This window comes from Oxyura jamaicensis, chromosome 4 (genome assembly GCF_011077185.1).
Source record: "Oxyura jamaicensis isolate SHBP4307 breed ruddy duck chromosome 4, BPBGC_Ojam_1.0, whole genome shotgun sequence".
Taxonomy (NCBI): Eukaryota; Metazoa; Chordata; class Aves; order Anseriformes; family Anatidae; genus Oxyura; species Oxyura jamaicensis.
Window position 1 is genome coordinate 85,226,744 of NC_048896.1, and position 24,299 is coordinate 85,251,042.

At 36.4% G+C, this 24,299-nt stretch overlaps 1 protein-coding gene and 1 long non-coding RNA gene across 17 annotated transcripts in view; one reads left to right on the plus strand and one right to left on the minus strand.

The window, feature by feature from the left end:
• ABLIM2 (actin binding LIM protein family member 2) overlaps window positions 1-24,299 on the minus strand; it is a 141,397-nt gene that overhangs the window by 28,086 nt on the left and 89,012 nt on the right. For 5 of the 16 annotated variants that reach the window (XM_035324445.1, XM_035324442.1, XM_035324446.1 and 2 more), the window contains 7 exons: window positions 22,476-22,553; window positions 17,627-17,773; window positions 14,784-14,816; window positions 11,933-12,053; window positions 10,099-10,197; window positions 4,165-4,266; window positions 2,968-3,021 (listed from right to left, as the gene is read on the minus strand). In XM_035324445.1, coding sequence (XP_035180336.1) covers window positions 2,968-3,021; window positions 4,165-4,266; window positions 10,099-10,197; window positions 11,933-12,053; window positions 14,784-14,816; window positions 17,627-17,773; window positions 22,476-22,553 — 634 coding nt within the window. The remainder of the gene's footprint in view (window positions 1-2,967; window positions 3,022-4,164; window positions 4,267-10,098; window positions 10,198-11,932; window positions 12,054-14,783; window positions 14,817-17,626; window positions 17,774-22,475; window positions 22,554-24,299) is intronic. The other 11 variants (XM_035324449.1, XM_035324457.1, XM_035324448.1 and 8 more) reach the window with 10 other exon arrangements.
• Window positions 442-19,199, plus strand: LOC118165975. Its single transcript, XR_004750297.1, has 3 exons — window positions 442-604; window positions 5,834-5,836; window positions 19,186-19,199. It is a non-coding gene; the product is annotated as an uncharacterized LOC118165975 (long non-coding RNA).

Sequence of the window (24,299 nt, forward strand, 5' to 3'; positions counted from 1 at the left end):
ACAACTCCATTGAAGTTAGTGAACATACAGCAGTGCAAAATTGACAAAATCCAGACTTCAACTGCGTATCCAACTGACTGAAAACTGATAAAAAAGCCCTGTCCAAAAAAAAAAAAAAAAAAAAAAAAAAAAGCTGCTTTGTATAGATTTGTATAATCTTATTTGCAAACCAAAAGTATCAGTAAAACTAAATGGCACAGCCAGAATATAGGAAGGGGCCATTGCCCCTTGTCCTGTCCCCACAAACCACTGAAAAGAGGTTGGCCAAATCCCTCTGTCTCCCACATCTCAGGTATTTATAAACATTAACAAGATCCCCTCCCTCTCAGTCTTCTCAAGGCAGAACAGACCCAGGTCTCTCAGCCTTTCCTCACAGGGAAAGGCCCCATATCATCTTTGTGGCCCTCCAATGGACTCTTTCCAGAAGATCCCTGTCTTTTTTGTACTGGGGAGCCCAGAACTGGACACAGTACTCCAGGTGAGGCCTGACCAGGGCAGAGTAGAGGGGGAGGATCACCTCCCTTGACCTCCTGGCCACACTCCTTTTAATGCACGCCAGGATCCCATTGACCCTCTTGGCCATGAGGCAGACTGCTGGCTCATGGTCAACCTGTTGTCCACCAGGACCCCCAGGTCCTTCTCCTCAGAGCTCCTCTCCAGCAGGTCATCCCCCAGCCTGTACTGAAACATCCGGTTGTTCCTTCCCAGGTGCAGGCTTCTACACTTGCTGTTATTAAATCTCATTTGGTTTCTTCCTGCCCATCTCTCCAGCCAGTCCAGGTCTCACTGAATGGCAGCACAGCCTTCTGGCATGTCAGCCACTCCTCCCAGCTTTGTGTCAGTGTACTTGCAGGGCAGACACTATTCCCTCATCAAGGTCATCAATGAAGATGTTGAACAAGACCGGACCCAGCACCAGCCCCAGGGGAACACCGCTAGTCACAGGTCTCCAGCCGGACTCTGCGCTGTGGATCACTACCCTCTGAGGTCGGCCAGTCAGCCAGTTCAGAGGTTGTTTAAATTGCTGAAGCCACGTTGATTTACATCAGATTAAGTTCTGACACTTATTTTGTAACTTTGCATTCACTCCTTCCAAACACTACTGTAATATTTTAATATTTTTATATATTTATATAAATTTATATATTTATATAAAATAAATATTTTTAATATTTAAAACTTTTTCCTTTCTGAGTAGCGTGTTTGCTCAGGTTAAGTACTTAACACTAATAATTTGTGCATCTAAAGAGGAGAAAGAATTGGACAGCTTGGGCAGCCTGTAAATTTTGTAGATAACACTAAATCAAGCGCTAAGTCAAGAAGATTTAATCTTTTTCCCTTGGAGGTAGCATTGGTTTGACCAAGACTAGGATAATGTGAGCAGAAAAAGTCTATATAAAGTGGACTGAAACATCAGCAAGTTTGACTTCACTCAAAACCAGAACAACCACAGAGGTTATCTAAATATTAATGATTTGAACGTGCAGTTACTTGAGCATGAAACACTTCAGTTACACTGAATGTACACAGGGCGTTTCACCCAGCTGGAACATATCATTTGTCAATTTTGTTTCTACTAATACTGTATTGGATACAAACTAGAAGTTTAACCAAAATTTCTATGAAAGGTAGTATAAAAATTTTAACTACATAAAACTGTAATTCTTTTGACTATGCTTATTGAGCATTTTAAAATCAGCTAAAGCCCTCTGTTACCACAATGGGAAAATATTTAAAACGTATGATCCTTATTCCGATCATGAAAACAGAGATAAATCTGCAGTTTCCTAACCTTTCAGTCATGGAAAGCTATCAACTATCAATTAAAGTATGTGAGAACAAATATGCGTGGTTTTCTCACTCTTGTATGCAAAGTGGGAAGTCATCTCTGTGCAGAAAGTGTTTCAGGAGTTAGTAAGATGGGAGAAGTTGCTCCAACAGAGACCTGTCCTAGCCATGAAGAGTGACATAGCTATCTGTATTGCTTTCATCCCCAAAGTGCCTTAGGTACTGCTCACTCTGTGATGAACATCTATTTCATCTACTCTTACATCTTCCCAAGCAGGGCGATAAATCATGGCTTTTGGTTTAGGGCAGATTCATATCATGCATTTCATTTTTATTTTTGCCTTTTGAGTACAGTAGCACCCCACTCATGATTCTTTTAAACAGAAATGTACTTCTGCACTTCTCAGGCATCCTATCACAGCATAATCCCTACATATTTGCTTCCAAAGATTAATGATGGAATTTAGTTTAGAAAAATTAATTCTAAATTACTAAAGCTGTATTATGAACAAAGATAATTGTCAAACATCACTGAGAACACAAGTAGGCACTGACACAAAGAAATTACAGTGATGGTAATTAGTGAAATATACAATAAAAATAATAATGGAAGAATGCAGACCTTATAATCCTATTACTTATTTATATATTTTTAATAATTACTAGAGTATCAATGCAGATCCTCAGTGGTGTAAAGCATCATATATTTCTTTCCATGGTTTGGAAACTCAGACAGCAACCTTGTTGCTGTGTCTATCAAAAGGTTTCCAATCATATCTTGCCAATCTTATCAAATACTGAATTTGTTCCTAACTGCCATGGCATGATTAAATTAGATTCTTATATTATACAGGTTGAAGAACTTGCAGATGAGCAGTAGGTATTTCATTTAGGTGTTAGACTCAATGAACCCCGTGGGCCAATTCCAGCTCAGGATATTCTATGATTCTATAATATACAGCAGTTAATAATAAACATTTTTTTTTCCTCCAGCAATATAGAAGAGTTATTTACCAAAACTGGATATTCCATGGAATGGTGTGAAAACAGGAAAGCAACTTCCTATATTTATATATTATATATTATATCCCATAAATAAGAAAACTGCTTTTAATATCTAGTCTAAATTACCAAGACAAGTCAAAATATCTTTTTGCAATAGAGAAAAGCAGACTGTACCATGCTGTTTGTAGATAGGAGGTTTCCTATAGATGTTATCTTTTACGCCAGTGTCTGAGGAAGAGGAAAGAGAAAGGAAAGAATAAAAGAGTAAGCAAGCAGTTGAGACTATGCTGCACTTGTCTCCTCTCAACAACACTAAAATGCAAACACTTGAGCAAAAACTACTGATTACTTCATTGGTTTGTCATTAAGTGCTCATTACAAGAGAATGCAGCCTTACCCATCAACTTTACTTAAAACAGTGCCTACGCCTACCTAAATAGCATGATCCACTCTTAAGTCCCTCAAAATTCTTTCAGATACCTTGAGTACTGCACTACCAATTAATATAGACAACTGCATATACTTGTCACTATTTAAAATAAAATTCATATAATGGTAGAACAGACTACTATAAAACAGTCAAACTTGAAAAGGGACTATTTCTCCATTAATTAAAAAGACAGCATACATGGTCAGATATAGATGTTTATACTTGAAATGCCTAATATTCGAATATGAAATTCTATAGTTGTTATATACATTTGTATAACATTGAGTTGTATAGTTGACCTGGCCTTTCAGGAATTTCTGGAAAGCCCCCAAAGCCACAGTCCACATATCATTTTGTAGAGATGTCAGACGTTACTTAGACCTACATACCTGAGCAAATACAATTCCTAATTACAATGTGTTCATAGAAACACTAATCCCAGAAGCTAAACATAATTAAACAAAGTATACCATTGAGCTTAGCAGTCAATGTGTTTAGCAGTCAAAAGCTAAGTAGTGTGAATATAAATGTAGTATGCTTGTAACTGAATGTGAGCTAGAAAACAGCATAGTATGTATGCAAAGACGCAGCCTTTGTGAGCTTAATGGGGGCCCAAAGTCTTTCACCAGTTTTCAAAGTCTGTATTTATGTGACTCTCTAGTTCAGAAAGTGAATGGATAAATAAAAAAAAAGTAAAACAAAAAACCTTTGCAGCTAGGCTTAATAACATTTGCCATCATCTAATGTAATTTTTTATACCTAAGAACACAGTACTAACTCCATTATTTCTGAGACAGTTTACAGATTTTTACTCAGTAGTTTTCTTCTTTTGAAGCTCTAAATTCAAAAATTAATGGGAAAACAAACAAACAAAAAACATTTAGGAGAGAATAAACACGTGTCAGCAATTGAAGATCAAACACTAAGCAGTGAATGCCTACCTGGAATATGGAAATGTCTAGGAGCCTGCTGATAGACAGAAGATGAAGATTTGCTGTCTGAGTACATGGATAAGCTTGGAGTGCTCCGACCACTTTCACTGCCTCCAAGGGGAAGAGCAAAGAAAGCAGATAAAAGAAAAAAATGGAAGGCAAAGTAGAGTATTTCAAGCATAAAAGCTTGTTCAGAATGACTTGTTAATCCAACAGTTTTAAAGAACTGGGAAACAATTTTCAGCAGAGTGAATTGGCTCAATCAACAAACACCTCATCAACAACTAATATCTGATAGATAATATCAGATTAAATTGCAATCTTGCATCATCTCTTTGAAACTAACGCTCCTCTTTTAAAAACACCATAATGAACAAAATAAAAGGATGAGCACATCCACAGTCTTGTAGTATATTTTGCATAGTTAAGTGAATAACCTATCAATCAAGATTTTGAAAAGTTTAATGCTATGGCTCATAGCCTGCCCTTAAAACTAGTAATGAAATTATTCAGTACTGTTCAAAATATCTAATAGCAGGACTAGACCAAAAAAGAGATGTTATAGTTAAGTCAAATGCTCCTGCATATATGAGTGACAAAACTAGATGCTGAAATTTTTCCTAAATCACAAACATTCCCCACAAATAACATGCCACAGCATTTTATATTTATGCAAAGTTGGATTATCAAGTCATAGATCTATAATGCCATAGTCACTTGACAAAATTTGAAGACATATATAACATTGATTGGTATCCATTTTTCCACTTGTTTTGTCAAATACTCGTTAAGTACCATTCATTTCCATTTAGTTTATTTCCCCGAAGCACACTCTATGGCATTATAGCACAGCTTGGCAAACAAAAAAGTAAAGCTCTACTTTTTTGGGACTTGTAAAATCCAATTAATTTACATTACTTTTAAGCTACTGGAAGCCAAACATGACATTTATTCTAACATAAAAGGGCTGTTAATTTGCTGTTATTATTTTAGTGCGGATGGAGCACAAATTTAATGGATAGTAATAATGAAATTATAGCAAGATTTGTTGGGGAAAGGAAATGCAGCGGTTCAGAGCGCTAGATCTATAACTGCATTCTGCCTTCAGGGAGTGGAAGTTTTATAACCATAAAACCACTGTATTGCCATAACTATCTAGGCTATGCCCATGGAGGGCATATCCAGTGAACCCTTGCCAGATCTCTGTTGACTAGCAGTGGATGTATGATCAATGGTCTGTAACCAAACATGGCCTGGACATGCACCACTTAAATCAATAGGGTAGTGTTACTGAGTTCAACAGGAGCAGAAGCAGGCCAGATGAAATCACGATGATACACTAAGTTATCCATTCTAAATTTTGTGTGTTATTTTCACATTTGGTGAAAAATTAAAATTGAAAACTATTTGGCTGTTAACACTGCACACTCAAGAACAGTGATTTCCTGTTTGAGTAAGGCCATGAATTTGATCAGAAGGCTGGAGCAACTCTCCTATGAAGAAAGGCTGAGAAAGCTGGGGCTTTTTGATTCAGAGACTGGTGAAACAGTCAAACAGGTTGCCCAGAGAAGGTCTGAATGCCCCATCCTTGGAGGTATTCAGGCCAGGCTGGATGGGGCTTTGGGCAACCTGGGCCAGTGGGTAGCACCTCTGTACATGGCAGGGGGGTTGGAACCAGATGGTCTTTAAGGTCCCTTCCAACCTGAACAATTCCATGATTCTATGAAAATATAATCAGAACAGATGAGAAATTGAAATTACAGCTGTGGGTGGTGATGGCCTATGGTCTTTCCAAACAGTAAGGGGAGAATTACAGAATTACTAAAAATCTGTTACACCACAATCAGTTTGTAGTCAAGTTGTCTTCAGACAAGGAACCAGACGGTTATTCAGTTTCTTGATTCCCACTTTGCTCTTGGAAGAAAAGCAGTGGTGACAGGTTTTCACTGTGTATTTATTAATTCCTTCTTTCTTTGCTGCTGGTTGCTGAAATGCTTGTCCGTCCCTACTAAGCAGAAGAAGCCTCAATTTCACTCCAAATTTGAAAGCAAAGAGTAGTGGTAGCTACTTACTTAAGTAAATTTCCTGACAACTCCAACAACCTTAAAAATCTTCTAATGTCATTCATCCCCAAGTGATGTTACTATTGGAATTTATTAATTTAAAAAGAAAATGAAAGTTTTCAAGTGATTTTCACAGTGTATTTATTCCTCATTTACTTAAAAATTAGCATGTTATTAAAAACATATTCATATATAACCTACATGAAAAACCACTTCAGTGAGCCCCAGTGACCCCTGGGTGCTGGCATTATACACCCATACAGTCATTCTTCAAGGATAGGGTGTCAGTAGCATATTCAGGGAGCCAGAAGGAAGCATTAATTAGGACGACTAAACTTGCAAGAAAACAGGAAGCAAGAACAAGTACCAGAAAATAACAAATCTGCAAACGTCTCTATGTAAGCATCACCTGCAAGGTGCAGAGCTATCACTTCTAATTTGCTTGAAAGGAAAGAATTATGGATGGAATGGGGGATAAGGTTCTTATAGCAGCTTACTCATACAAGTTGATTTATATTTAAATTATGCCACTGATTTGGACAAACACAAAAGAATAGTTGCATTTCACATTATGCATATGAAAATAAGTATTTAATCATAAAGCAAAGTGAAGATATATGTAGAAAGTTCACACATTGAAACTCCAGACACTCTTTTATTCTAGCCTATAATAAGTCTCTAAAATAAGCCTCTGCCAAGAATTTGTCTCTTTCAAGGTTTGCCTGGTACACACTGAAGAACTTCAAATAAGGTCCCTGAGAAAATAAAACTACTGGACAGAGCAATTTTTCAAACTCTTGGTTTTGTCTTCTGCCACAAGCAGCTGCAGGATGTGATCTGATCTGGTCACTCTGTAGAGTGAAAAACCAGAATCACAAACTATTCCCTGGATTTTGTTTAACTTGGAAAGAATCTGGAAAAGTTGACTTTGAACTTCAGCATCTACCACAAAACCCTTGTGTCTTTTGTCTGCGGAGAGGATAGGCTGCTCTTTTAACCTTGTGTGTTTTTGTAGACAACTGACCAGAGCTCAAACCATGCTCCCCTTTTCATAGAGCTTAAGGGACTGTCAGGAAAAGTGCAATACTGCTTATACCTCCTTCCTTGTTGGCTTTTATCTTATCTGGTAGGATGAGAAATTTGATAACATGTTACATTAAGTGTTGTCTAAGTTTCCTGACATGGGTTTGAACAACAAGCAGATATCACTGGCCAAATAAAGATGTCAAAGATTATTCCTGAAACTGGATCCTTCACTGTCTGTTGGGACATGGTGCATTAAATTAGACGAAGTTTTTTGAAGTCTAATTACGAACTCTCTCCAAGTTTTCAAAGCCAAATAAATAGGCTTTGGAAGCTGTGTTCCTACACTAGAAAGGCAAGATGATTTCCACCGTCTTTCAAGTAAGCATTTTTTCACTGGGGCTTAAGCATTGACTTTATGTTCACTGACTCCACACTCACTGACTCCATCAACTCAAGAGGAAGATTTATACGAAGCGTAGGTACTCTGGAGATCACATACTATGATTCTCAAGGGCATGAACTATGACTCTTTCTTCATGCAAGACTGTTACAGAATTTATCTTGAAGATATTTTGAAGACAAAAATTCTTAAAAGGGGAAAAAAAAAAAACACCACAAGCAATGTATCTGCATGATAAAGAGCAGGTAATCTTATTACTCTTCATGGAAGCTAGACTACTTCTACAGGAAGTGTACTGAAGAAAGAAGAGAAACTCAGTTATCTTATTTCTGTTGGAAAAATGATGAAGCATGCAGCTTTTGGGAAGAACATGATACAAACTCAGTTAAATCAAAAAGAATATTTTGGCAGGTTTTATTTTTTCTTAGGGTAGTAAAAATTCAGTGAGCCAGAAGTTTAAAGAAATATTTTTATCATGATTGTGGAAAGCTAGTCTTACAAAGATTAGTTCTATTATAATTAACCAGTGTATTATTTTTGGATAATCAAAGTTTATTTATTTATTTATTTAAATTAGTTTGATTTCACTTTTTAAAAGCGGAAATGGCAGCAATAACCTTGGTCTGGATAGAAAGCACAGAGTCCTACAACTCTATTCTTCCCACTCTAACCACTCTGAAGAGAAAAAAATAGTACTTTAACACTCTGAAAAGACTTCTCCAGATAAGGAAAAAAATGCAGTCTTCAACTTAGAGAAAAGAATTCAGAGAACTTGAAGAGGCTAGGGCAAATTTTCTGACTCCTTTCAGGCTGAGACATTAACTCGGTGTAAAGCAGTGGATAATCTATACAACCTCTGCAGGGTTGAGAAATACCTATAAAGAAGAATTATAAACATGCTTGCCTGCCTCGTAGGAGCGCTGTGAGGCATTATAAATTACTGCTTGCAAGATATTTTAGCTTCTTGATAAAAAGTGTTGCAGAATTGAAAAATATTATAATTTTGATCACTCTACTAATAAATGTATGGTCAAAAACTGCTGCCACTTGAGGATTTCTTCCTCCAAACATCAGCAATTCCCGCTGCTCTGAGCAACAGCAGGTATCATTGAAAAGAAACTCATTTTAGCAAGACTGCTGCTAAGCAACTGCAAGCTTTTGAATAAGAGCTTTCTGTACAGTGAAAGCAGGCAATGCAGCACACTGTTTTCTTACTCAGTGCATCAGGTTGGATAGTATTGTCCAAATTTCGAGGACATAGAAAAAAATTATTCAGGCAGTGCTACAGGTGGGTGTCAGCCTTCCAAGAAGTGCAGATGGGGGTGTGTGTTTGTGGGTGGGGGAATAAGCATTGGATGTAGACTTTAAAATAACAATTGGTTTAATCTCATCAGCTTTTTCTTCCAGAATTTTCTATTAAGGATCATATTTGCAGCACTTAAGTCTGACTCTGTTCCTATTTGTGCTGGTGAAATTCATCTGACTTTGAGCAGAACTGTTTCTGGATACATTAGAGACTAATCAAAATGCATTAGTTATTTTTTCCCAAAGGCAATGAGCATCTGCAATTAATTTGAGTTTGTATGTCAGACCTATTTGTAAATCTGGTTCCTGCAGAGGGTCACTTCCTTTTCTGTAAAGGTTACAATGACAAGGAGAATAGTTTTGCTTTACTAAATAAAATGGTACATAAGAGCTGGGGAACAGGCACTGAAAATGGTTGCCATTCAACTCTCCTCCACACTCATGTTGTTCCTGGAGAGGACAGAATCAGGGGAAGACACATGGTAATTGAACGTCTTCTCTTTCTTATGTTTAAGTAGCTAGGTAAAAGAACAGCATTTCCCTGAAAGGCTTGCAGGTATTCCTCATTACTGTCTCCTGACTTTAACAGTTAATATCCAATGCAAAAAAAATGTAATGGCAAGGAGACTAGTCTCTATTACTCTGTTTCAAAATACATGGCACAGATTATTTGCTAATCAGTGCAACTATATTGATTTAACCAGCTTATCTGGAAAGATTTCTGGTAATGCTGCAAATAATAATAATCTCTAAATGAAAGTTAGAAGGTTAAATAACTGATTGTCTGATGTTGGATCCAACATATAAGCTTGTTATAATACTTATTTAGCAACACCAAAATAGGGCAAACATAAGCATTGTACCTTAGAACAAACAGGATTTAAAATTATCTCAGTCTCTCATTTTCATCATAAAATCTAATTCCTTCAAAAAACACTTAACACTAACTTAAAATAAATAAATAAATAAATAAAACAACTCATACCCACTCATTTCTTAAAACTACACAATACGTCAAGAAAGCACTTGCAAAAAATTAAGACAAATTTTTATCCAATTGGAAGCCATGCTTGCACAGACAAAAAAAAGTGAAACACATCTGAATAAGTCTACAGTATCACAGCACGGTTTTGCATTCCTGGACCTTACCTTTGAAGAAAGGGATGTAATGATGTCTGAATGTAGATGTAGGGCTTGGGTGTTGGGGCAGGGAGATGCAGCTACTGGTACCAAGACTCTGAGTACCAGCTGGGGGCAACAGAGAGTAAGTGAAAATAAACTATTTAGTTCACTTACTGAAAGCCACAAATTACAACAATGCCATCCTTTTTTTTTTTTTTTTTTTTTTTTTCAGGAACATTTTCCTCCTGATGCTTCAAAAAGATATACTTTATATGTAAGATTTAATCTTTCTCTGGTTATGTATAAAAACATCACAGTGGCCATACTATGTGGCTGGCCATGGACAAAGGATTTCAACAGAGTTATTGTATAAAACCTTGATAATGTAATGCATCAGAAAATATTCCAGAAAAGGAACCAGAAAAAGCATAGCTGCACTCAGGGAAATTCTGCATATTAAAAAAGCTGCAAGGGGGAATGATATATGCTTATAATGGGTCTAATGAAATGAAATGGGGAGAGTCTTGTCTGTGATGAGAACTGTTTTACAAGTGGGTCCAGTTCTCACTGCTGTCAGTGCATATTGGTAGGATTTAGTCCACAATGTACCAGGACACTCAAGTGCATGGCTAATTTAAGCACTTGAAGAAACGTCCTGGAGTTGTTTCAGCTCTGAAAGTCAGACATGTAATTAAATACTTAGAAAAATATTATTAGAAGTCACTTTCTTTATTTGCTTTGTTGTAACAATCTCCTGATAACGTATTTGGAGGACAAATAGACAACTATTAAAAATAGCAATTATGATGACTAAATTTTCAGTGAAGCTGTATGACATTAGAATTAATTTCAAATTTCTTTCATCTTTGCTCCTTCCTTTAATAGTGTGCAGCTAAGCTTAGGTATGACACAGCTGCCAGACCTTCAGCACAGACTAATCCTCCCTGTCTCTAATAGATCTTTGATCCTCAACCTCATCTTCACTTTACCAAAGACTTTACATAGTACAAATAATTCCAGTTTCTGTTACCCATACAATTTTTATTTCCATTGGAAAGATTAATAATTCCATTTTTTTTTTCTAAACTAGTTTATAATGTATCCCCAATGAAATTGGTAGACACTGAGAAAACAATAGAAATTTTCTGAATTTCTGTGTTTTCAGTTCAGAGGATGAAATGGAGAAATATTAGAATGAATTTTGAGCACTTTGGTTGATTATTCTAAGGATAAAATTCTGCACAATGTCCATTTAGGATTGGGCCTTTGTATGGGGCATCCATGCAAAGATCAAGAGGGTGATCCCTCCTCTTTGTACACAAGAACATCAATAAACATTGCTGAAAGTTTCTCATCTAAAGCAATCTGGACTTCGAAAACTAGGTATTAGTGCCTCTAGTTGCTCCTCTAGCTCTTGCACTATGGTGAGGAGAGCCACCATGGACCATAAACCCGCAGCACAGAAGGGACACAGTATCACCTGAGCACCCTCTTGGCTTTGTGCACATTCGCTGGCACTGTGCTGAACCATGAAAGAGCTGTGGATTGAATCTGAGGAAGGATGGGACCAGGGTTAAGTCTGCTATATCTTCTGTTTATAGATACATAAAATCAAGCTTTCTAGATGCCTGTTTTCTTTTTCTTAGTTGTTTATACCTGGAGAATTTTCTCCTTCCTCTCCATGGGACAATCTGTTCATGATAAACAAAATACTATAATGAACTATGCCTCCACCTAAAAAACCTGTCTACTGGAGTCTACCATGCCTACAACACGAGATAAAGTAGGGGAAAAATCTAAAAGTAGGGAAAAAAAAAAAAAATAGAAAAAAAAATAAATAAAAAGGCTGATTCTCAATTACCTGGTCTGCTGTAATGCTGAGGAGAATGGGACGTTGGAGTGTAGCGACCATAACCCAGTGAGCCGGCAGAGCTAGGACTTGATGTCCTGTACTGTTTGAAAGATCTGTCATCTTGGTCACCCTGAGAGGAAGAGAGGAAATATGTCATTAGGGAAGATAAATCACTTCCAAAGCAGGCAGAATATGCCATTTCACATGTTTCTGTGCTGTGTAGATGGAACTTGATGCTGTTGTAATGCTCCATGCAATCCCAATGAAACAAGGTGGCTTTCAGCTGTAAGCACCTCAACTGCAGTATGATCAAAGGAGCTGTGGAACTGCCAGGTTTCACAGAATGGTCGTGTTCACAGGAAAGGCAACAAATACATGAATTTAAAATGACAGTATCATTTGACAAGAACATAACACTGTAGAAGTACTGTTTTAGGGTAGTATAATTCGCCAGTCTCTTCCACCTTATGTAAAGGTTTAACATATATGGGTCGGTGGAAGATGAGATCAGGTTAGCATGATAGTACTATGGTCACTTTGTACCCATGCAGATGGCTGTACAGTATAAGGGTCACAGACAACACAGTATCAGCACTCGTTGGCTTTACTACATCACAGAAACTACTGTGTCTGCTGTATAAATTGTCCCAGCACACCGTACTACAAGCAAAACATGGTCATTATTAGCTAGGTAACCTATAATAAATACTCCTATAAATAGCATTAGAATTAACACTGCAAAATTGTACAATATATAACCTATTTCCCAAAAAAAGCCTTGACTTCAACTACTTAAAACCATGTACACCCATGCAAAGCCCCTCACTTTCTGTAGATAGTTAAATTATAATTTGCCCAGTGTCTTCTTAACAGTAAAAACATTAAGTAATGAATTAGATAAGGAAATTACTTTCTGTCAACTAGCTACAAAAGCAAATTCAATTTTCTTATTTAAGACAAGTGAGAAATGGCTTCAGTTAACTTCAGATTAGAGCAAATCAATGTAACCTAAAGATGCTCCTTTATGGAAAATGTTATTCCAAAAAATTCCAAAACCCCCCTCCTATTCCAGTAGGAGTGAGTGAAGAGCATGCTATCCCATAGCAGGTGTTAGCCACTTATCATGAATCCTGGGATACCTTCAGGCATCTGTAATTCCCATCATTCATCAGTTAAACACACAAAAGGTCCTAGTTGGCCCCATCATCATCTTCCAGATTCTTATCAGGACAGCTAAATTATATCTATTCATTCATCTTTAGATTCTTCCTGCCTGCAGTTTCCAATTTGGCTGCTCTGGGACTATCCTTGACACTGGGGATGTACAATTTCATCTCAGTCACAACTTGCTCTCCTCTGGTTGAAGTGTCCTTCCACGTCACCCCAGAGACTCAGTGACTGCATTTTCAAAAATATCGAAGATCAGTTTTGCATACTAGTAAATAGCATTATTGCTTAAATATCCATTTCAAAGTCAGAAATTATCCAAGGAAGGGAGAACAACAACTGGCACCTTCCCAAGCATGCAGCATTATACAGGCATTTTGCCACCAACTCCTCCCTGCTCAGTTTGAAATGTTTCTCTATCTATGTGGCTATGTTATTTAATAGTCATTCTAACCCCGTCAAAAAGAGTCACATTGCAGTATAGCCACATCTCTGGAAAGTCTTGGGATGATATTTTAATACCAAATGAGTGTTATCTATTGTTCTTTGAAGTTCTGATTGTATGGCACAGTGAACATTTTTTTTTTTTTTCCTGATAAGCCCTCTTCAAAAAAACTGGTGACAAGATTGCAGATAATGATGCCTAAGCACCTGATCACAGACTCTTTAGAGAAAGACAGGAAACAGTAAAGCTGGATAACCTGGGATAACTCATATGACATAGGTAACAGCAGCACTGACCTCCATACTAGTGCCACTTCTAGAATTTAACAGCATGACAACCAGCTAACTGATAGCTAATTGAAAGGAAATTACTATAATCTTCCACAACACCAAGAGTTCATATTGATTATTTCAGACCTTACCTTTTGCATACTTTTGGTCTCTGTAACAAACAGTCAATCAAGTTCATGAAAACCAGTATTAAATAAAACATGTTTTTATTATTAATGTATCAAATAAATTACATTTTGATTGGTTAAATTCTCTGTTCATAGTGACAGTTGGTGAATTATAATCTTTAATGGAAATTTCCAATTCTTCTCTACTACCAAAATTCTGCAACACAGTTCTCTTTACATAAAAATGGAATAATGGAGAAATGAGCCAGGCCTGTGATATTTGAGTTGATATCTGGGAAGTTATGTGAAATGCTTTTGCTGCCTGTATTAAGGTGATACTTCTTGAAACTGTGACAGGCTTTTATCATTAATGTACATCAAGATACGCTTAGAAGTTAAGCTATGTGCACGATTCAACAGTATATGTGTACAAATAGTATAAATAGTTTAACTGGCTGTGGAATAAAAAATAAAAATAAAACTAAATAAAAGAGAAAGCTGTACCAAGCATTAATTCATGTCAGCTCATGCTGGCAGCTTTAAATGTTAAAATAAATCCTGTTTCCCAATGAAATTTATTCAGTAGAGCTTGTAGAAGTGACCACAATACAACCTTTATTTTGGAAAGCTGAAACATGGATGACAGTGGAGATAGATGAATACAGATGACAATCCAGAAGCAGAGCACATATTCAACACAAGTAACACTGTTAAAAACAAATTATAAAACCCCATGCACTACAGAGGCAGGAGGCAAACCCCACATTTCAAATGCTGCTGGTTATCAGTATGACCTGGTTTATGCATCACAAAATGGGTCAGAACAGGAGAACAAAGGCACTGGGGATTACCTCAGTAGGTGTTGGAGAGAGCAACTGAGGTGACTGCAAACAGCAACACACAACAAATTAGTGATACAAATTCATGCATGATGTTACTTGTGAGAAGAACTACTCTTAAAACATCAATATCCATGTATAACACGTGATATAGTTAAGAAAAATAACTGTCGGGTAAATTAGAATAATTTTTTGTTTTCTTTGTTTTTAAGCAAGGTAAAAAGGAATAAGTTATAAACCCTTTCATATACAACTGTTTTTGATTTCATTACTACAAAATCCTATGGACTGGTGAGGCCAGCCCCGTACCACAGAGTACTGTTAATAGAATACTCACACTTAAAGCAGCTGCCTGAAGCACTACCAAAATCTGGATTATAATTTTGTTACTCAGATCTCACTGCTTTACAGGAAACAAAAATACCTGCACTATTTTATTTTTAATTAAACATCATGTCATTCAATAATTTACTGTTCAGTCATTTTCCTTTCAAAATTAGTGGGTTTTAAGCTTGATTATCTGAGCACAACTGGAGCGGTACATACAGCCAGGACGTTGAAGTTGGAAAATCAGGATATTTTTTTTTACCATACTAAAATCAAGGATGTAAAAATATTTCGAGCATCGTGAAAATGTGCATGTTGGATTGAGAGCACAGCCCCATATGCTCTTCCTTGTCTAGGCATCTAGAAACCAGATCCTATTTCTTCTTTTTTAAGATATCACTGAGGTCTTACTAACACAAATAGCTACATCAACATAGACCTACCTAAGCAAGCTTTAATCTAGTGCTGCAAATACGGGGGGAAGAACAAATGCAACATGAAACTCAGTGCATGCTTTAAAGCATGTCCATGAGTGAAGGCAGAATACTGGCTGGAAAGTCTGTGTTAAGACTGGTATCTTAATTGTTATTGGTAAGTAATATATCTAGCTTAAAGCTTGCTCAAATATATCTTCTAGCAGCCATGGCTGAAGGGGACATGAACTCCTGAGCCTCACTTGGGTCTTTGGAAGCAAGCAAGAAAACAGCTGTTTCGTAGGCAGGTTCTGGGCCGCTGGTGCCAAGTGAACCAACGTATCTCCTACTGCCCCAAGGGAAAAGGCCCTCTTTTATGATGTGGTCATTTTTATCATCTACAAAGGTATTTATCTTCTGAAAAGGGCAATGACTCCAGCTGTCCCAATAAACTTTTCCTATAGCTGGATAACTACTGAGCTATACACTAAAGGCAGCAATACCCCCCCCCCCCCCTTTTTTTTTTTTCTCAGCTGCAATTGCCTTCTATCGCGCTCCTAAAATTGCAGTGTTGATGTGTTGAGGTTTACAAAGTTTGCAGCTGCTGGATCCCAGCCAAAACTGTGTTTCCACCAAACCAGGCAGTTCTACTGCACCCGAGTGGCTGTCCCATCTGGGCATCTCCAGACTTTGAGTGACAGCCATGGGGTCAGATCACACCAGGGGTCCAGACAAAACTTTGTACCTAGCTCAGCCACACAGACACCTACTCTGGCAAAGGAGTGAAACTGCAGCAAGTGTCCAAGGATCTGCTGAAAGTGGATGGGAGAAACTCCCTCCAGCAGCAGCATATATTTTTGGGAGGTGAGATGGTTTTATTACCATCTCCTTGAAGCATGTGCAATGACTGAGTCTTGAGAGGAGTTGGACAGAAAGTTGCAGAGCATATGAACCTCTGTCAAATCTAGATGTCACCTCTGAAAGGTCAGATGTGAATGGGCAGTTGAGGAAGGACACAAACATTATCAGCACCCACAAATTTTGACGCAGAAAGGAAGTGCATAGGTTCAGGGTGAGGCAGCAGCTTTCAGTTTTATGAATTCAGAAACTATTAAATACCATTTAAACTCTTTACCAGATATAACCTTAATTGTATTAGCACTCCTTATAATGGAGCTACTGTGGTTCAGCATTGTACGGGGAAGATTTGGAAGAACTAATATGTACTGCACTTTACCTGAGAGTAGCACTGGAGACTTCAGTGGTGCTGATTAAGCATAAAAGGCAATGGTGATAGCAAGACTGGGGCTATTATAAATAGTACTTCTATTATTTCTAGTATTTATTTCTATGCATCCATTCACACTTACAGAGAAAAAAGACTTCAATTCTAGACAGAATAGAACTTACTAACATACCTAGTATATCTAAGAGGTTTAATTTGCAAAAAGCATCTAAAATTATAAAATTAGAAATTGAAACAAAAATAAGATATGATTAGGGAAGAAAAGAAAACTTGTATGATAGCAGTTAAATACAAATATGCTTCACAAAAAAAAAAAAAAATAATAAGATTATGTTAAATTAGATTTCATTACCACAACTTGTTCAACATTAGCTCTGCATATGAATAGGTTGAAATGCATGTGTGACATGAGGATGAATTTTAGTAAGGGACAGTTGAAAGAAATTTGTGCATAGCAAAGTGATACCATTGTTATGCTATCAAAATAACATAGTACACTTAAAAAAAAAAAGTCATGAAAGACATTTGGCTTTGCTTCTGATTTTTGCATTATAATTAGCAATGGCTCGTTTCCTACCACATGCATGTAGAACTTCTCTCATAGGAAAACATATTTTAATTACATGTCATCTGTTTAAAAAATGATCACAGAAAGCAATTCTTTAATTTCCATGAACTAAAAAGTGAAATGAAAGCCTCACTTGTATTTTTAGAAGGCTAAAATGCCTCGTGGGTGATGACGTGACTCAATTAATTGAAGTTATAAAAGATATGTATTTTTAAATTCTGCATATTTTAGTGTTCAGCAACTTTTAATGATGCACATTAAATTTCAAATTCATATTAAAAAAATACCCATGTTTCAGTACCTCCCCGTAACTATGCCTGTCATCTGAAGAGTAACTGATATATGGAGAATAGGAGATCATATCTGGGCGGTCAATATTATAGATGGCTTTATTTTTAGGAAGAGCAGCCAAATCCCTGTAGTCAAGAATTTCATCTCCAAGCTTTGCCTAAGAAAAGGAGGAAAGAAAGCAATGAGAATAAGAAAGAATATGATCAGGATACAATCAGAAAAAGACAGATATATATAGATATATATAGATAGAAAAGTCATCAGCATAATAATAGGCTATCTTTTTATTTGTGCAAATTTAAGTATCTTATATTTACTACACAATGCTAAATATTACTGTTGCTTTCTTATTATATACTGGTGCTTTCTCCTTTTCTTTTTCACTCACATTTAACTAATAGGAGTAGCATGGCACCATTCCAGTTCCCTTGGTTATACCCTGCCTACTGTTTAGCTGCACAAAGAGACATGTGGGACAGATATTGAAGTATTTCAAGGCAAAACACCCTTCATTTTAAAGTGGTTTTGGTGCGCAGGGTTCCCCTACCACAAGCAGTAGTGAATAATCAAATGTGTATTTCCAACATATACTCTCCAGATGCTGACAAACATTAGTCAGGTCTTTAATTTTTTCCACTCAGCGGTATCCCACAACTTCACCTCCTTTCCTAACTATTTCTAAGTAGTTCTTAATTACAGGTTACAAACCAGCAGATGACAGATTTGCACTGTGGTGGATTAGTTGGAAGATCACAGATGCCACTTAAGTAAAGTTCAAATCCTTTCAGGAGCCTCACACAACCAACAGAGGAAAAAAGCTTGTTCTTTCCCAGCTGTTTCACTCTCCATTCTCCTCTTGCTATCCTTGTTCCAAAAGCATGATTATCAAAAGCCACATTTTCACAGATTACCTTAGGATAATGGTAACTTGCAGCAAAGCTGTATCCAGCATGTATGTACTAAGCTTGTAGATACAATGACAAATTGGCCACACTGAGGGGAGAAATGGGCAGCAAAATAGTCTAGATCCTACCTCAGGCTTTACAAAACAATAAGCTCTTTGCTGGCAGCAAAATGATGACTGAATCTCACTTTTCTCCTAGAACTCACTGTTCTCAGTACAATCAGCTGTAAAACTGTAATAATTCTTTCCGAACACAAAAGATATGAAAGTATCCAAGATGTATGTGTGCAATGATTATCTCTTTTCTTAGTATGAGATAAGAAATCAGATATTTCAGGGAAGTTTTCTTTTAGATTAATAATACAGGAGAAGTTTGGCATGACAAATTTCATTTATCCCTTTTCCTAAAACAATGTATGAATTGTACAAACATAAGCAACATGGAAAGGAGGAAGATTCTTCTTAACTAAGAAGGTGGAATGAAGCCACCATACTCAACACATACTCTCATCTTCAAAACTAATGACAAAATGTGTTTTAATGAAATATCCGATTCTTAAAGATGACAGTGATCTACAGATATCACTTTTCTTGCATTTACTTCAAGAAGCTAAAGACTACTGAAACAGCCCCTTAGTGAAAATAAATCCTTCTCTGCTGACAAGCCAGTGGCAACCCCTGATTCAGGGACAGGTCATTCAAAGATCAGAATCCTGCCTGGCAGGTCTGTTCCAAGAAAATTTTGGGCAGAATTTAGCTTACAAGGAAGACCAAGCAGGCTGTGATAATTTCTTTTTAAAGGTATCCACATTGTGCAGATTATTCTAGAGAAAACAAAGAAGTTCAAAATTGGGAATATGGAATTACAGTAATTTTAGCCCCTATCTCTCTGTATAGAAGTGTAATGTTGGATCCTCCCACAAAACTTCCAAAATATCGAGAGTAAAACTTAGCTACTTACAAAATTTCTGTCATACTAAATATTCAAATGTAGGCAAATTTGGATGAAATAATGCCTTAGAGATACAGTTGCTTTCTAAACACTCAATTCTACAAGCATTCAGCCTACATTTTCTATTTTATTTTTATGTACATTCAAATAATTGAGTGGAATTTAAATATTCTAGAGATGACTCAAATTACAGCTAAAAGGCTTTAAGCCATTTCTTCAGTAATCTAATTTTGTATTCTGTTAAAAACATGTTTTAAGTTTAGAGTATCTTTTTTCATTTGGACTATGTACTTCTACAATTGCATAATAGCAAATATGTTTCTGTGTGAAAATATAATGTGATTTATATTCCCAGTATAAGAATGTACATCTTTGTAACCTAAATTAAACCTTCTGATTAGATATATCTTTATGAGGATAAAGCTCCTAAATCTCCTTAGAATTTAGCTAAGTGTAAATAAAGACTTCTTTCAAGCCCTCTTTAATGGCATGACTTAGAAATTTATTGATTTTTAAGTGGTATGCAGTGACTGAAGGAATGTCTGCACTGGAATAAATTTCAGTCTGGATATAGCCCAGCCATCACTGAAATTAATGAAAAGATGACTGTTAACTTCAAATGGCATTAGTCTATGCCTTCTCAGTGCAAGAAGACACCACAGTCTATCATCAAGAAAAGAAAAAAAAAAAAAAAAGATATACAGCTTTAGTAAATGGTCTGCATGAACCATGTTCAGGTTTACTTAAAAAATGCTTTCTTAATCTTTCCCTAGCTGACCAGTAAACCATGACCCAGAAGCACATCACCCATGAGATGGTTCAGAACAATCATGTTGGTCAGACTTGACACTTTTGAAAGAATAAGTACCAAAAAATCATGGTTCCTAAGTTTTAACTGTATCTCAAAATGCTCTTTTCTCACAGTCCTTCAAAGAGTTCAACAGCTGTTAAGGTACAGTTTCAGTAATTGTTTTAATTACACAAATGCATATTATTGCTGAAAGTGCCTGTCCTGCATGTGCTTTGCACTCTGCTCTGCCTTCCCTCATCTCCATTAGCATTAGAAACATGGTAGACAGCTGTGTCTTTTTCATTGGCTATTTTCTAATAATAATAACAACAAAAAAAAGCATTTCCTGGGTTATTTGGTAGCTGAAGATAGTCTCAGATCTGACTGATCATACCTCTGTGTACCAACTAGCACCAAAGAGGAGACAGGAAGACAGGGCTGGAGAAGAACAGGACCATGTGTAAGAGGGACCTTCCTTTCTGTGGCAGCTTGTATTTAGATTTGGCTAAAGTAATCATGAAAGCACCCAAGACAAATTTTGAGCATGTCTGTATGTCATAACAGTCCTGTAATAAAAACAGATGCAAAAGATAGCCAAAGGATCATTTGGATAATATAGAAGTCCAAAAACATGTTTTTGATTCTTCTTACTTTTCTGTTCATAAAAGCTGAAATAGGATTTAATTGATCTCACAGCCTTCTTACAATTAAGCAGTCATATATGAGACAGATACAGCAAGAACTTGCACACCTCTGGGAAATCTCTTTTTCGTAGTTGGCTCATAATTGGATGAGAAGTTTATTCTTTCACAGCCCCAGATGCCGCTAAAAAAGTATATTACAGTTACAAGCATTAGAGTTGTGTGTTAACTTAATGATATCCTTTGAAAAAAAACAGAAAAAGAAAATGGAGGTTTCTCCTTGACTGTTAACAGCCTATGAAGAATATTTGAAGTGATAATCACAAACACCAAGAAAAACAATACCATCTAATAGAAAAAATGACATTAGAAATACATAAATCTTAGAAGAATGTTTATGATTTATAAAAGCGATGAAGCAGCACATGGCTGGAGAGATAGAGACCATCTGGCCAAATAAAATGTTTATGTGATAATAGTCTTGTACCACAATGAACTGCCTTCATTGCAGTCATGGCAATGACATTTTTAAAGTGGGAATATACCCCGGTATGCAAAAGCATGGAGTTTTACTGGAAGGAGAACTCAGAAGCACTGATGGCCTTTTAGATAAGGGGCAATTCCTACACTAGTAGCTCATATAAAGGGTATATTGCTTTCAAAATTATTTATGTTTGAAGAAATAAGACAAGTTAGCTTCAAGACACTGTTTCACTTGTCTCAGTGCAGTAAATAAAAGTCCTTAAGTTTAGTATAACAACCTCTTTGACAGTCAATTGCATCTCGAGCAGTTCCCTCTGGTACTATTCAGTGACAATGACTTACCTGTCTGAGAACAAAGAAATCTTTGACAGCCCAAAGAATAGTCCTGAGAATACTGAAGACCTCACAGAGATGTTTATACAGATGCCACAATTCTGGATTTATTTTATTTTTTTCACCTATTGCTTACCAAGTGGTAGCCTTGAGACTTCGCTCATGAACAATATCTACAGCAATTATTACAACTAAGGTACACCTGGTACAGAAAAAATACTCAGCATAAGCTTTTATCGTATTTGTGCAGTTATTTTAAACTCTCTGAGCTTTCCAGAGCTAGCACTTATTAGACCAGAAACACATCAAAGGTCTTCTGAGGTTAGAGACTGGAATTTGTTGAGGCCTGAGTCCTGCAATCATACACAAGTGTTTTCATAAGCAATCAGGCTCAAAGGCTTGATTTAGACAAGTAGTGTTCAAATGTAAGCTTGTAATCTACCTGTGGGCTGTACTGTTTACTTGAACTTTTCTTTTTAGAAAGCATTGTGGTATTTTGCTAGCTGTGGTACAAAACAGTTCTAGTGGTAATGTAAGTGCTGTAAATACACCACAAAAAATAAGAGACTGCCAGAAGTCTGTTATGGTAAATCCAGTATTCCAACATTTTAAACACGAGTAAGTAAATTCCATTTTTGAGGAATCACCAACTGTAGTGGTTTGGAGACATTAACTTTACATACATGTTAAGCTGCAGGAGGAAGCATGGGCTTTTTTCCCCATCACACGGAATGCATTTCACAGTAAAATACTTACATAGATCACACGGCTTGGTGAACCTGATGTACTTGAGGCAGGTACAGAAATAATACTCTCAGAGGAAGTCCTTGTTTCCTATGGCAGGAGAAGAGACGTGAAATAGAAGAAATTGGGAGACATTTCATTTAATTTAACTTTTACCACTTAAAAATGACATATTATATTTAGCTAAAAATCTACAGGCATATCAAAAACTTGCAAAAAATGTACTTAATCCAATTGATAATTTTGAAAATGCAAAATGATTTTATATACAACTTGCTCTCCCCTCTTCCTTTCGGAAGTGAATGGTCTGGGGCATTCCTAGGCTACAGGGACAGCCTTTGGATACTATCAGAGACATTACAGGAGCACTGCATCCTGGGGTAACAAGATTATTTGTTTGCAATATTTTTCCTCTATGGTTGTAATGTCAAACCAATTCATGTTGCTACTGGAACGTGTCATGGTATTGTGTCATTCGCTCAGAGCAAACAGCATGACACCCTGCAGAACATCCTGAATCAGATAACCAATAGGTTAGTTTTGCTCTCTCCAATTGTAAGAGATTCATTTCAATATTCAGCTATTTTTTTTTTTTTTTTTTCTGTTTTCAATCATCCTGGCATTCGGTAACAGATCATTATTGCTTTTGGTAGATTCCTTTATGATGAAAAATACAATTACTGATGAATAACAAAGGGTTGTGAGAAACAATGATACTAACAATGAGTGAACAGATCTGACATTCTTAACTGAAGTTTAAACAAATCTTAATAAGATTTGTTTATACCCTATTTTTACCCACATACGTTAATTTACCACAAAATATTTTTTCCCATCTATGGAGAAAACTTGCCCTGATTGCAAAAAGTAGAAATTTTGCCATCAGTTAAGAATGACTGTTATTTCTTATTTCACCAAATGCAGACACTTCTTATCTGGAGGTTACAACTGCTCAAACCCTTTTAGCATTATTAAGATGTCAGGTCAAGGTAGCACCCTTCCTACTACTTGTCTTTTCTTGAAATATTTGCTGGCTTTTAGAAGCGATATGTGAATATACCTTATCTCAGAAGTGTCTGTATGGCAGGTACTAACACAACCTGAAGAAAGGCTCATATTGTTCAATTTGTTTACAGAGAACCATAAAAAAAATGTTTAACACAGCAATCCCTTACCAAGTAGAGAAACAATGATCGTTTCATAACATAGCATTTACAGATAGAGGTAAAACATTATTTGTAATCGTTAAATGTTTTCACATGGAACAGAAAATTCTTTAATTATGAAGTAGCAAGAAAGAATAGCTAAAAGTAAAAATTCCATAAATCATACAAATATATCTATATATTCTTCATCACTTTGATAACCTTTGATATCTTCTGCCATTTCCAGCTTTATCTCTTCTGTTTACTCATTCTCCCCAAATTTTTCTTTTTGCTGTCACACTTTTTCATTTCTTCTTCCCTTTCACTTCATTTTCAAAGTTTTGTAGTGTGCTGCTACTTACTCCTCCTACCTTTGTTACCTACTTTAGTTACATGCTGTGCTTATATCAGTATAAATACATAGTCAGTATATAGTCATAGTCATATATCAGTATAAATACATAGACGACAACAATACAAAACAATACTCTTCACAGATTGACCAGAAGATTGCTCAACCAGTATATTCTATTCCCAGCTTTACTAGATATGCTGAAAAGTCCCTTACTGCCCAATTTGAAAAAGCATCCTTTCTTCTTCTTTCTTGTTTGTTTGTTTCACTAATGAATGTAATGATCAGGAAAAAAGAAAGAAAGAAAGAAAGAAAGAAAGAAAGAAAGAAAGAAAGAAA